General features: G+C 39.7%; 1 protein-coding gene across 9 annotated transcripts in view; it reads right to left on the reverse strand.

The window, feature by feature from the left end:
- Positions 1–15,861, reverse strand: part of ADGRB1 (adhesion G protein-coupled receptor B1) — a 4,264,735-nt gene that overhangs the window by 71,029 nt on the left and 4,177,845 nt on the right. For 8 of the 9 annotated variants that reach the window (XM_044067288.1, XM_044067286.1, XM_044067290.1 and 5 more), the window contains one exon: positions 14,535–14,570. The exons of the other annotated variant lie outside the window; for it this stretch is intronic. In XM_044067288.1, coding sequence (XP_043923223.1) covers positions 14,535–14,570 — 36 coding nt within the window. The remainder of the gene's footprint in view (positions 1–14,534; positions 14,571–15,861) is intronic. 9 annotated transcript variants of the gene reach the window in all.

The raw sequence follows: 15,861 nt of genomic DNA on the forward strand, positions 1-15,861 counted from the left end.
ATAAATGATCACTTGAAGCTAGACAGCAATGAAAGGAACGGGAAACTGTATAAACTCTGATGCAGTCAATGTTGAGGAGTGATAGGCCAGTAAGTTCCCATATGACAGAACAACAGATGATACAGGATGAAATTGAAGAGAATGAGCCACAGGAAGATGCTATAGAACTTTCTATAGAATGCCCGCAGGAAACGGAAAACAAGGGATGTGCCCTCAGTATGGAAGAAAATGAGTTACGAGAAGAGTTGCTTGATTTAATAGACAAAGACATATATATCAATGTCAATGAGAGAAATAGACTGCAGAAAGTTAATAAAACCCCAAAAGTCAGAAGTTACTTGTGAACCTCTGCTATCTCTGTAAAAAACAAAAACAAAAAAAAAAATCTTGCTTTTTTCCCACTTTCTGAGAGTTAAAAAAGTTCAGTTACAGGCTTGCTGTTCCTGAACTGTTTGAAAGTTTCTGTGAGGCCATTTTTGCTTGGGCTGAAGGAGGGTCTCTGTGTTCATCAGTGGCAGTGACTAACATTGAGCAGCTTCCCTGCCCCCCGTAGAGGTGGTTACTGACTTGAAACTGTAGTTTTATTGGCCACTAGGGGTCATTTCCATAACTCCTTCATTTGTCCTCAGAGGAGTGGTTTAAGGCAGTAACTTGTAGTTTATTGGCCATTTTGGGTAATTTCCTGTCTTTTCCAGCCCCCTGCTATAAAGCACGCTTTAGCGCGCATTACCGCGATTTAGCCCGATTTAGCGCGGAGTTGCTACCGTTGCACACTAGGGCAGCGCCCGGTTAAGCAGGTTTAAACTATTCGGCTACCTAAAGTCCACTCTTCAAATTTTCCTTAAAACTACCTTCCTCGAACTATACTACTGATCTAATCAGCGTATCCTATAATTAAAAAGATCATCTCTACTTGACTCCAAGTAGACTATTCTCTATCTGTTAAACGTAGCACTTGCTCCTACAGTACTTATTACCTTGATACGGCACTCTTGTCATAGATAGTACCCCAAAAGGCAACCCCATTTCGGTCACCCACGTCCCGGAATCTTTTTAAAGTTTTTTGTCTATTCCTTCTAGCATGTCGAGGATCAGTTGCTAGTGTCCTCTCCTGCTCAGCTGGTGAACCTGGGAATATTGAGGCAATGTTACAATTGCCTCATGTACACAGACAACCCTCTCCTCCTCCCACAAAACACAAATACATGCGAGAGATGCAACTATACGGCCAAACTGGAGGCTGAGCTCTCTCAACATAGGACTGGCAAGACCAGTCAGGAGGAGAAGGTTACCACACACACTATAGACCCAGTCTCACATAGTACCATTACAACCTCAAATCATACACATAAACACACAAAGACATACTCGAGGCTCTGATCAAAAATCTACCAAAACAGCAGAGGCCACCAAAGCAGACACCCAAACAACCACCACCTCAGAACACAACACCTGCAACACATAGACCTCACAGTCAGAGTGTCAAACAGTCACAGCCCTTAAGGCCAAACACAATGCCAGACACACTAGTCATTGGTGACTCCATAGTCAGACACACTGGCGTCCAGCTCACCAGACTGAGTAAGGAGAAGGTCACAGTAAGCTGCCTGTCGGGCGCTAGAATCCGCCACATAACGCAAGCACTCAGGTCTCTCAACAGCAGGTACAAATATGACTCAGTCATTGTCCACGCTGGTGTAAGCGACCTGAGGCATACCTCCTTGGACTACATGAAAAGAGACATTAGGGAGCTCTCTGATTATGTAGCCCAGGCAGGTATGACCCTGACCTTGAGCAGTATCTACCTTCACCAAGAATGATGCCACAATACGGAGATAAGATGATCGGCTTTAACAATTGGCTTAAACACTGGTGTCATTCAAAGGGGATCCAGTGTCTGTCTGCCTGGGATGACATGCTGGACAAGCCACGCTGCTTGCAAGGGACGGCTTGCACCTGTCACCCTGGGATTCGGATATTGGCAAGGCTCTTGCCACCCCATAGTGCCTTTTAGGCAAGGCTCAAATTCTAAACCTACCACCCTAGAACACAAAAAGGAAAAAACTAAGGGTAATACTGCTCAATGCCAGAAGTCTAAATCTCAAAATGCACGACTCGAGGCCCTTCTCAGTATGGAGAACATCGATGTCTGTGCTGTGACAGAAACCTGGTTCAAGGCTCCTGAGAGCACCCCAGCGCTATCAGGTTTCACCTCATATCATGCGTTCCGGCCCCAAAATCTGGACAATACCAAGAAAGGAGGGGGGTATCCATATTCATCAAGGACACCCACACCTCAAGACTGGTGGCAACGCACGATGCATCGGAGACCATCCAGGTGCAATTAACCATAGGCAAGACTGCTCTGCAAATTGTAGCATGTTACAGGCCACCCTCACAAACTCAGGAACCTCACATGGCCTTCCTGAAAACACTAGAGGGGATAAATGTATCACCAAACACCATCATACTAGGTGACTTCAATTACCCTAATATAGACTGGGATCACTACTCAAGCCCAAACACCCCTAGCCCAAAAGTTCCTGGAATTCATAAACTCAAATGCCATGGAACAACTAGTCACCATCCCACAAGGAGATAACATACTTGATCTCATCATCACGAACATGGGAGCACAATGTTCAACACGGAGGTGTACCCCTCACTGGTGAGATCAGACCACAAACTAATCTCGCTGGAGGTCCTCATCCCACCCCACCTGAAATAAAAGACCACAGTAAAGAACTTCTCAAAAGCCGACTTCACACTTCTAAAGACTAGTGTGGTCTCCTTTAAGGCCCCAAGCCAGCAGAAAACAGTACTCAAGCCGCTGAATCACTTACAAATGCCTTCTACCAGCACCTGCAGGACTGCATGGATAAGGCAATCCCAAGCAAAACAAAGACTCTTTGTACCAAAGGCAAGCATCCAGTCTGGTGGACCCCAGCCATAAACAAACTCTACAACAAAGGAGGAAGCTACTACAAGATAGAGCAAAATCCTTAAAAGGTAAGACACCCTTGATCACTATAAGTAAAAACTAAGAGCTCTCATAAAATCATCCAAAGCAAATTTAGAGAGAAAAATAGCTAAAGACTCAAAAGACAATCATAAGGCCTTCTTTAGCTATGTTAGAAACCTGGGAGGAAACTCCCAGATATGCTCAAACTAGTTCAAAATGATGTGAAGATTACTGATCCTACAGACATTGCCAACATACTGGCTGACAGGTTCAGTGCAAACTTCTGCCCCTCCCCAAAAGGAGAGATATCTATACCAAACGATTGCAGCCCCAAACATCTCCAGCGCCCAAGTGAGAACTGCTCTCTCCAAAGCAAAAACACAGCATCCATGGGACCTGATGGTGTCCCCAGCTGTGTGCTCCATGAACTCAATGAGGAATTAAACCCACAGCTAGGACAGCTGTTTAATCATAGTCTTACCTCTGCATACGTACCCAGGGAGTGGCGCACTGCAACTGTGGTACCACTTCACAAAGGCGGTGCCTCCACCGACCCTGGAAATTACCGCCCCATTAGCTTGACAAGCCTTATCTGCAAAGCCATGGAGAGGATCATAATGGACCTCATAAATAAAGACATAGGGAATTTGCAGACTTTGGATCCAACCCAGTTTGGCTTTGTCAAAGGCAGATCATGCCTTTTAAACTTGGTTGACTTTTTCGAAACAGTCACCAAAGCCATTGATGAGGGAAAGGCAGTCCATACAGCCTACCTCGATCTGGCTAAGGCCTTGATACAATACCCCACTCGGGTATCATTGAAAAACTCATCAGCTTAAATGTCAACCTATACATCACAAGATGGGGTGCAAACTGGCTCTGGGTGACAGAACCCACAGGGTCAGAGTTGCTGGCGCCATGTCAGACTCAAAGCCTGTCACAAGTGGTGTCCCACAGGGCTCAGTCCTGGGCCCACTCTTGTTTGGCATCTACTTTTCCAGTACAAGCAAACACAGGAGGGTTATCCCTGACAAACTTTGCAGATGACTGCAAACTGGGCGCCATAGTAGAAAACACATCTGACACAGATATCCTTCAGAAGGGTCTCACAGAAGCGGATAACTGGTGCCAGAGCCACGGCCTAAAGTTAAATGCCAAAAAATGCATAGTCATACCCTTCGGGAAAAACAAGGTTACCCCTAGCTACCAAATAGGTGGCAATCCACTGAGCACAGAAGAAGTTATCAGGGACCTGGGGACCCAGGTTGATAGTAGTCTGTCATTCGACACCCATGTAGCTAAAGTAGTTAGGAAGACCTTCTACATTGCCCACCTTATCATGAAGGGATTCTCATCTAGATCAAGGGGAGGTTATAGTCTCCCTTTACTTATCACTCATCAGACCAATGATTGAGTACAATGCCCCATTCGGAATGTATCTGACCCGACACTTGCAGCAGCTGGAGAGGCCACTAAAGTTCCTCACCAAAAGGATAAAGGGTCTCAAAAATCTGTCCTATGCTGCCCGACTGAAGAACTCCAGCTCTATTCAGTCGCTTACCGCTGCTCAGAGGTGACCTTTGCCTAACATACAAGGCCATGTCAAACTCAGATTTGATGAATATGCTTCACCCCAAAAAATCTAGATCCATCAGATCCACAAGGCGGGAGACTTAAACCTTGACACGGCTATTAATAGGATGTGCTGGAGGGATAGATTCATCACCCAAAGACTCCCTATGCTGTGGAACAAAATCCCGGTACATGTGAGGCAGAGCACCTCGCTGGCCTTGTTCAAGAGAAATCTTGACCAATGGATGGGAGATCGCAGATATACCCCAGGGATTACCTCAGTGTCACTGCTCGACAGAGGCACAGCAAAATAATGGGTATAGTTCCCCATACTAAAGGGGTGGCGTAAGCCACAAAACGATGGGCTAGGCTTGTAAATGCCCTCGGGCAGATAGCCTAGTATGAACCTATGAACCTATGAACCTAAGTTTGATAAAACAAATGAACACAGTAATTAGGACTGTCCATAGAGATCCATGCAATATAACAGAAGTAAACAGAATATACTACTATACTGCTAAATTAATAACTGATAAAGTTCTACCACAGGAACACAGGTAGCAAGGGAATAGAGGGGGTGAAAGCGAAAACCATCATGGAAATATCAAATAGAGAAAACTATAAAGCAGATAAGACAAATAGTGTAATTGTTAGAAGATTATAGAAGAGGGAATAGATTAACAAAAATACTAAGAAAAATAGATGTGATAAAAGCAATGCGCATTATTAGAACAGACCAGGATCTATTATGCACTATTGGAGATAACAAGCTAAAAATTTCAAAACTTAGAAGATATAATAATAAATATAAGGGAAAAGCAAAAAATAAGCAATGTATTGATAACCCAAAATTTTTTTATAAAGAATTAGGAAATAAGGTAAAAGGAATTGAAAGACCACCAAAAAAGAGGAAGTAGATACATTTTGGAGAAGTATCTATGAAGATTCTGCGGAACATAACAAAGATGCTCAGTGGATAGAAGAAGTAAAAGAAAGAATAAGAAGTTTAAAGGTAGAGGATGTGAAATGGGATGAAATAACAGCCAGTGAGATTGAAACAAAGTTGAGAAAAGCCTCTAACTGGAAATCCCCAGGCCCAGATGCAGTACCTAACTTTTGGCTTAAAGTATTAACTTCTTTGCACAGGGATTTAGCCATGAGTAAGAACTATTTATTTGTGCATGCTGAACACACACCGCACTGGTTAACAACAGGAAAAACAATGCGCCACAAGCTACCCTAAAAATTATGGACCGATAACTTGTCTTCCAACGACATATAAACTATACACGGGAATTAACGGAGACAGAGTTTATAGTCATTTAGAAGAAAACTCAATTATGGCAGTAGAACAAAAGGGCAATAAAGGAAAGTCATATGGAACAAAGGATCATTTGTTGTTCAACAAACTTATAGTGGAGAACTGTAAAAAGGGGAAGAATTATGGCATGGATTGACTACAAAAAAACATGTGATAGTATCCCATATTCATGGGTAAAAGAGTGCTTAAAAATGTATAAGATACACCCTACACTGATTGACTACATTACAGTAACTATGAAACAGTGGCAGACCACTTTGCAATAAAGCCATGATAAAGGACAGATTATTATCCCAGGGATAAAAATTCAAAGGGGGATATTGCAGGGTGACTCTTTGTCACCGTTGCTATTCTGCCTTGCCATTAATCCATTAAGCTGTTTACTTAACAGCTTAGGCCATGGCTACAATTTGGCTCCTAGAAAACAACAAAGTCTAATGACTTCTCATCTTCTCTTTGTTGATGATTTACAACTGTATAGCTCATAAGATAAGGAACTGAAAGCACAGCTGAAGGTTGTCAAAACTTTTTCAGATGATACTGGAATGTCATTTGGTCTTGATAAATGTGCAAAAGCAACCTTTAAAAAAGGAAAACTGCAGCATCAGAAAAACATCAGTTTTGGACAAGAATGTGATATAAAAGAACTTGAGCAAGAGGGAGTGTATAAATACTTGGAAATTGATGAAGGATCAGCAATAAAACATGAATAAATGCGAATAAAATTCAGTAAGGAGTACTTTTTTAGAAGACTTAAATTAATCCTGAAAACAGCACTGACATCTAGGAACAAGATCCAAGCTATAAATCAATTTGCTATTTCTGTCCTAAGTTATAGTTTTGGAATGATTGACTGGCCCCAGAAGTGTTGGATAGATTGGCTATTAAAACAAGAAGTATGCTTCATGCTTACCAAATAATTTATAAAAATCAGTGTATACCAAGATTATATATTCCCCATTCTGAAGAATGGATGGGCCTCCTTGAAACTGATTACATGTATAGAACTGCAATCGTGGGACTCCACACATATTTACTGACCTCACAAGATCCAAATGTAGTGAAAGTTTTGAAACATGAGGAGAATAAATCTAAGATGATGTCTCTGCTTAATTTAGCAGAAGCGTATCCACGTCAAGCAGGAATGGAAATCAAACCAGAAGTGGATAAAAACCAGGCAGCAACTGAATGTGCAAAAAAACAAAAGAAAGAATATAACGTGAAGGACCAGGTGAGAGGGCAAGAAATGTGGAAAAAACATAAATACAGTTGCAAGTATAGAAAACTTCTGGAAGAGCCTGATGTTGATCAAGAATGAACACAGGAATGGTTAAGGAGAGGCGAATTCAAACCAAGAAATGAAAGGTTAATACTGGCAGCCCAAGATAGTAGGCTCCATACATGCTGGTTTACAAAGTCCATTGAACATGTGGGAGAAACCGACATATGTAGGTTTTGTAAAATCAAATTGGAATCAGTCACACACCTTGTTGCTGGTTGCGATGCACTAATGGCAGAGGGACTGCATACTGAAAGGCATAATAATGTGCCGAGACTGTTACACTGGAGATTGTGCAAACATTATGTTATCAAAGTGGCTGAAAAACATTGGAAACATGAGCCACAAAGAATCATAGAAAATGATGAAGTTTATATCACATGGGATCACCCAATAACAGCAGTTCAAAAGACGGATGCTAGAAGACCGGATATAGTGGTCCAAGAAAAGAAAACAAAAGAAGCACTGATCATTGAAAATGCCACACCCAGTGACTACAGCATCTTGCGTACAGGGAGACACAAAGTCATAAAATACCTGGATTTACAGGCAGAAATGAGGGCCATGTGGAAGAAAGATACCCAGACAGTTCCAATAGTAGTAGGAGCAACGGGGTCTTATAAAAAATAATTTACAATCATATTTAGATATGTTACCAATTCATGTAACACCACACGAATTGCAGGAAGAATTGTTAATGGACACATTGCAGGTTCTGCGAAGAGCACTTTTGGCTGACATCAAAGAGTGAAACAATACTAATTTCATGAACTTTAATCATACTTTGACTTAGAAATGTGGCCCATTCCCATCATGCTATTAGAAACCCAAAAGACATGGAGAAATGAAAAACTCTAGAAACAATAATGACAGCCACATAATTAATGCATACTGCCAATGTTTTTTGCATATATCTATGTACAGCAAAAATAATATCATTAATACAGTATACTGGTACTTCCATGTACTGGAAAAGAAACACCATCCGCAGAAGAAGTCCTTACATGACAGATGTGATAATAAGCTAATTGTATATCATTCAATACTATTAGATAGCATAAAAGAACAACAAAGCTAACAGTGTACACAAAATGGAGAGTTTAACTCATTCTGTCTTTATTCTAGAATTCCAAATAAATTACTCAAAAAAATACATGAAACATAGTTTTGTGGCTGTATGCTGACAAAGATGTGCAAGTTATCATCTGCAGCAGATGATGAACAAGGGTATGAGTAAGTGCTGCTTCAGAATATCTCAGTTCTGTAGCTCCTTCATTAACTGATTCAAAAGCACTTAATTAAAATAAGTGGCAATGCCTCTGTGTGGCACAACTCAGCTACAACTCAACTGTCATCCGTGTTGGATTACGTCCAGTGCACGATATGAACAGAATGTACACTGGAACACACATTATCCACTGTTTTCAGCATGTCAGCTATTGTACTTTTTGTATTACTATCATTTCTCTGATTCTGTCATCATACTCATGTTTTACCTTTTAAATCTTTCTTGTGCCAAGTTATCCTGGGCTATGTTTGGGGGGGGGGTCAATTTCCACTATCCTCAGAGTCATTATTGTTAGTCTCATCCATGGACAATAGTCTGCTGAGCTGCTGGTGAATGAGATGGTAAAGATTACATGTCCACAGCCTGGGAATTCAGCTTTTTGACAGATTTACAAATTTGGCATGTAACATGCTAAACATAGCGGACATCTTCTATAACATGTTGTCAGTGTACTGCAGCACTTCTTCTGACCTATGAAGCCATCAGAAACATGTCTTGAGTAGTTCAAATACATGGTGTTGTGCAGCATGTATGGCCAAGAACAGCATTATTATGATGTTCTTGTAAAGTATGGGAATGCTGCCCTGGTGTCAGCAGCCATGACTCAAGTGAGAATCTGGTATCACCTGTATACATGACATTTTAGGAGGTGGAGAGTTACAATATATATCAGGTACACACACTCAGTGAGTTAAACATTAATATACATAAAATCTAAATGTTAATTTAAGAGCTAAAAGTGTCAGTAGAAGTCATACAGGTTTTATATATCATTACAATGTACAGTGTCAATAAAATGAATTAGTATTATTCTTATGTGGTTATCTGCATTACAGATTACCTATCAAATATCAGAAGAATTATAGTAATTCTTTCTTAAACAGATAACTATGTAGAACACATAATGTCTAAATTGCAATGTGCGTACAATCAATGACATTTATGACTGAAAAGAGGAGTGTGATGTCACAGAACTACACAAAAAAGGTGGATAGCTCCTGTGGAGTCTTGGAAAACTATACATGATTCTTAAAGAGTTATACAAGTACATCAAAGAATGTGTCTAATATCCTCAAGAATGATTTAATAAAATAGCAGTATTATATGAGGCACATTTGGCTACAAATGAGTGTGTGAATTTGGCAAAACAAGGATTCCAGCAAGGATATTCGATGGAGTATCAAAGGCAAAGGAAAAGGGGATAATAATAATATTGACTGTGAGTGGGGTTCTAATAGTGATAGAAATGGGAGAAATATAATACCTGTAAATTTGTGCAATAAAGGGGTAATGGAAAGGAAGGAGTATTACAATTGCATGCATTTATACTCAGCCTAAAACTGCTATTATGAATCTTAAAAGAATTCTGGTAGAGGTAATTAGTTTTTCAGCAGGAATTATTATTCATGAGTAGGGACTGGCATTTGATCTGCAATATTGAGAAGTTTCTGGGAGACCTAGAAGGAAAATATAACAAAAAGGTAGATTTTGGAAGAAATATATGAGAATATTTGGAAAAAAAGAAGGGAACTTATTAGCAGGAATCCAGACGTTACTTAAATATTATTTCCCGAGGTATAATAATTAGGTTAGACTTTACAGGAGAATCAAGTAAAAAAGAAACATGAATCAGAAATCCTTTCCTCCTTATCTATTAAAAAGAGGAAGTTAAGGAATGGGTAGAGAAAAATGACTCAAGAGTTACTGGGGAAGATACACATTTCTTCAGACTGGATAGCTAGGGAGTGAGTTAAAATGAAATGGTATTTAAAAATATGATTAAGAACAAGGGAAAAGAGATATGGGAAAGAAGTCACAGACATTACTTTGAGGAAGTTAATGAAATGGTAAATTACTGCAGAAATGGGGAATCTTACAGAACAAGAAAAGGAACGCCTGCTGAGTGTGTTAAGCAGAAAATAAGGGAGTAGTAGGAGACTGTGGCAAGAAAAATAAACAGAGACCCCGCAGCAGTATTAAGAGATATTTTGGAAATTCTATGAAAACCTGTATAAAGCACAGGAATGTGGAAAACAAGAAAATGCATAAAAAATGTTTATGGAAGACTTAAGTATGCTAAGGTTAGCAGACAATAAGGCTCAAGAAGTAATAGCTAAGATAGGATGACATGAAATGAAAATGTGTATGTACAGTCAATTAATAGGGAAGCATTCGAGGACAGATGGCATTCCTGTGGAAGTTTGAAAGTTAGGAGAGAAGAAAGTTGTACAAATGTGGAGGGTTATGTTTAACTGCATTTTAAAAAGAGGGACAGTGTCAGCATACTCTCACAGTCTATGACAGATCTAAACTGTGGTGGCTGTACTATCCAAAGAAAGTAAAGACCCTTCAGACCCAGCTTCAGAATGATGTTCAGGAGGAGGAGAGAGAGCAAAGTGTTATGGAAGGCAGGACTTTTGAGCAATTTACGTAATGCTGCAGTGAATGATAACTGTTATAAAATAAAACATATATGTATAATGCATGAAAATGAAAAAAAAAAGTCTTTCATATATTTTTTCTATTAATGTATGTACACATATGTTGTTACTAAATATATGTAAATTTAATAAAGGTGTCAAAAAGAATGATTATTAACAGACTCCAGAGCATTTCCTACTGGCTCTTAGAAAGTGTACTGGGCCATACAGCTAAGGTACTTCATACTGTAACATCTGAGGATATAGGTTGAGACATACTTTTCTCAATATGCAATATGTGGTCAGCACAACTCACAGATGGCCCTCAGTAACCCATAACTTACTTAAAAACAATCAGTGAGCAATTAGGCAGCTAGGCCTTGTTCATGAATAGCATTGCAAATGATGCCGAATAGTTTTTTTCTAGGTGGTAAATGTCAACTTTGATTCAAGATGATTCAACCCTTTACCCTGATCCTGGGCGACTTTATCCAACCACAGACTGGAAGAAATACTTGTGCCAAAACACAAATGCCCAGAGATTCTTTGATTTCATCAATGCAAATGCCTTGGACCAGTTGGCCGACACCCCCACAAGAGGTGACAATATCTGGGACTTGGTATTAACCAACATGAGTAACCATTGGAGCATCCATACAGTGTCATCATTCCTGGTAAGATCTGACCACAATGCGGTCACTTTGGAAGTCACCATCTCCCCTGACTCCTCCTTAGCTGTGGTTAAACAAAACTACTTCTCTAAAGCTGATTACAACCTCCTGAGGTAAGGTATAAACAGCTTCACAGATCCCTCCCCCTCCATAGGAACTGGCACAGATGTCCAAACCTACACCAAAGTACTATATGAGCATTTATGTAGCTGCATGGAATCTGGAATACCTGACAGGATGAAATCATCTTCCTCAAGGAAGAGTAAACCTGTCTGGTGGACATCTGCAATAAATACACTCTATAATAAAAGGAAAAAAAATGCTGTTCAGGACCAAGAAGGAGCAGATACCTAATTGGAAGCAATCTCTCCTTAGCTTGAACAAGCAAATAAGAGCACTATTGAAATCCTCTTTGAGTCCAAACTGGCAACAACTACTAAAGACAATCTTAAGGCTTTCTTCACATATGACAATAACCTCAAGGGAAGCATCCAGATCTGCTCAGAACTGGTGGTTAAGGACACCACATACACACATGCTGTAGATATAGCCAACCTGCTGGCAGACAGGTTCAGTGAAAACTTCACTCCTCTGTCCCTCCCATCAGTAAAACAGTACATCCCCAGTACCTGACAACCTCCCCTTATGTCTAGGGACCAAGTCATCACTGTCCTCTCAAAGGCAAAAAATACAACCTTCATGGGACCCGATAACATCCCACTCTGCATCCTACATGAACTTTGGCAGGAGCTTGCAGCACCATTTGGCATCCTATTCAACCAAAGCCTGAGTCCCGGCTTCTTCCCAGTCAAGTGGAAGACAGCCACTGTCATCCCTTTGCACAAAGGTGGAGTGTCCACCAATCCAGGAAATTAGAGATCCATCAGCCTAACTAGCCTGATCTGCAAGGCCATGGAGCGGATTATCATGGACCTCATTAACAAGGACATTGGCAACTCCAGACACTTGATCCCACATAGTTTGGTTTTGTCAAGGGGAGGTCATGCCTATTAAATCTGGTCGACTTCTTTGAGACAGTCACCAAGGCCATGGATGAGGGGAAGACAGTGCACACCACCTACCTTGACCTGGCCAAAGTCTCTGATACTTTTCCCCACTCAGGTATAATAGATAAACTCTCTCAACTCAGCATCAATCCATATGTTACCAGATGAGTAACAACTTGGATCACTGATAGAATCCACCTAGTCAAAATAGAGGAAGCCACCTCAAGCAGTAGACCCTTAATGAGTGGTGTACCCCAGAGATCGGTATTGGGGCCTCTGCTGTTTGGGATATACTTTTCTGAGGTACAGGCCAAAACCAGTGGGATATAGCTGACCAAGTTTGCAAATGACTGCAAGCTGGGTGCTGTCATCAGTTCCCCTGGTGATGTGGACATCCAGCAAGAGGGTTTCACCCACACAAATGACTGGTGCCAGAAACATGGCCTCAAACTGAATGCCAAAAAAGTGCATCATCTTCTCCTTTGGGGAGAGTGATGTCACCACAGATTATCACATTGATAATAAAGTACTAAGCAAGCAATCAGTCATTAGGGACTTGGGAACCTATGTTGATAGCAAACTGACTTTTGACCACCATATTGCCTACATTGTACGGTTAGCTTTCTACACGGCCCTCCTCATTAGTAAGGGTATCTCATCTAGGAACAAGGTGGACATAACATCCCTGTATTCTTCTCTTATAAGACCCATTATTGAGTACAATTCCCCTTTTGGGATGTACCTCTCAAAGCACATGTAGCAGCTGGAGACACCATAGAGGTTCCTCACCAGGAGAATCCAGGCCCTCAAACATCTACCATACACAGATAGGCTAAAGGCCCTGTCACTCTACTCAGTCTCCTACAGACACCTCAGAGGTGACCTCTGTCTGGCATACAAAGCAATCTCAGACCCCACCCTGATGGGACTGCTGCATATCTGCAAGTCAAGCCTCCACTCGAGTAACCTGCATACATGACCTCAACCTGGTCTGTGACATCAATAGGACTTGTTGGCGGGACAGAGTTGTGTCCCAGAAAATCCTCCCATTTCTGGAATATACTCCCTCTCCATGTCAAGCACAGTATCTCCTTAACCCTTTTTATGAGCAACCTGGATAACTGGATGGGGAACAGAAAATACACTCCTGGGATTCCACCTGTGTCCCTGCTGGACAGTGGCATAGGGTGCTGACTTGTTGGAACATGGGTTAAATTTTTGACTAGGCTTGTAAGGGCCTCAGGGTCAATTGCATGGTAACTTCCTATGATCTTATGTTCCCTGTATTGATTGGAGTATGTGGATCTGGTTCAAATATACAGTCTTTGATGTGACTCTCCATTCCTAGCTGTGTACTCTGATATTTTCTACATACTATTTAAATTTATTCTCCTTCAGTCCACCTGATCAACATACATTTGATATGTTTCTGAACCGCAACACTTGTATTTCCTCATTTACTTCTATGTAGAAGTACTCCAGTGAAATGCACTACACATCATGTAGTGCTTACCAATGCAAGCCTTGTTTTTAAGTCAGCAATACCTTGTGCATACCCTCAAGACCACAAACAGGCCTTATATACAACTCAGGCTGCTCCCAAGTCTTGTCCAGTGTATTACTTTTAAATGACAACTTTTCAGAGTATATATATTAAAATGAACTAACATCAAAATCAGCACTTCTGGTTTTGCTATTAGTTTTAAAATGAAAACCAGAAACACACAAATATTATATTTATCATTAACAGTAGCATTATACTATCTTCTTCTAGTAGCATTATACTATACTGCATTGAATTCCATTATATAAATGAGGTGAGTAATGCAAGGTTTAAACAGAAACATGAAAGCAAGTGACAGCTGTTAAAAATTTCAACTGGATTATTATGATTATTTTGGTTTGTTATGTTACACTAGTTTTAGAAAACATTTTTGTGCCCTGGTGCACATTACTAGAAGGTTATCTATAAATAAACTTTGCTATACTATAAGCAACAATAACAAAAAATTACCTCAAAATCTAATTCAGCGTACCGGGATTTTCTTCTCTGCAAGTTAAAAAAAAACACACTATCAATAATACTGCTCATTTTTAGGTCATTTATACCTTTAATTTGTTGTTTAAAAGGATAGGACCATTGAATGACTACAATATGTCATGGACTAAATTCAAACTACAGTATTTAAATGGTCTTATGTGTGGAACAATAACCAGAATATTGTGCAAACAGGAGAATCCCACTCAGTGTGCAGGTGAAAACTTTATTTTCCATCTGCATTAAACAGGTATCACTGACTATTGCTTTTATTGGTAGAACATTGGTGGTAAAGTGTAGCAGCATGGTATTTCAGGTACAGACAGAATTAATCTTAACTGAGATCATAAGAACATCATTCAATAGTTAGTAATGTTGCTATTGGTAAATGTTTGGCGTATATATTGTGGTATTGCACCCTTTTCTGCTGAATTATTTCTCCATTATTCTTTAAATATGGAACCAATGTTCTGTGAAAGTATATAAAATAAGTTATGACTGGAAACGCATCATTGCAAAAATATAAGCGAGGAGTGGGACTGATAAAGGACAGTGATGAAAATGTAGAGGAAGTAATTCTGACAGATGTTTAAAATGCATTGATTTAGTGACAGAATGACTTTGCAATACCATTTGAATGATTCTGTAGCAATAACCTATGTGACATCTGCTAAATTCAAAACAATTGCAGTTAAATTTTACAAATTATCACAGACTTCACACAAGTAATGATTCATATCTACAAATGGGTTAAACAATCATCAATTATAAAATTAGTGGAGTACTACAGTTTTGGTGATATGCGAGGATATCATTTGCCTTCCACTAACAAAATGACTGCAATAGTGAAGTGATAAATCTATACAGCTATCAAATATCAATATCATTCACAAAATCCTCACAGTTCAAATTTCCTTAAACCTATGCATCAAAAATAAAACCTATGCTGGATTTGCAACACAGTCAAATTACTAACAATTAATAGAATATATGTGTATAAATATATATATATATATATATATATATATATATATATATATATATATATATATCTATGAATAAAGTGAGAAGAAGGGAGACCCACATTTGTATGCACCCCCACATAGCTATGGATAATATTTACAAAGGATAGTATAGATCTGATTCAGAAACAATTTGCTGAAATATAGTCAACTTTTCACTTAGAAAAAAAGTCAAATGCAAAAGCAAAACAAAAAAAGTAATATACAACCACTGACAAATGCAAACATATAAAAGAATAAAAATAGATAAAGAAGCAATCCTAAATTGTGGTGACTGCATC

The sequence above is a fragment of the Protopterus annectens genome, chromosome 3.part1 (genome assembly GCF_019279795.1).
Source record: "Protopterus annectens isolate FY-2018-M chromosome 3.part1, PAN1.0, whole genome shotgun sequence".
Lineage (NCBI taxonomy): Eukaryota > Metazoa > Chordata > Ceratodontiformes > Protopteridae > Protopterus > Protopterus annectens.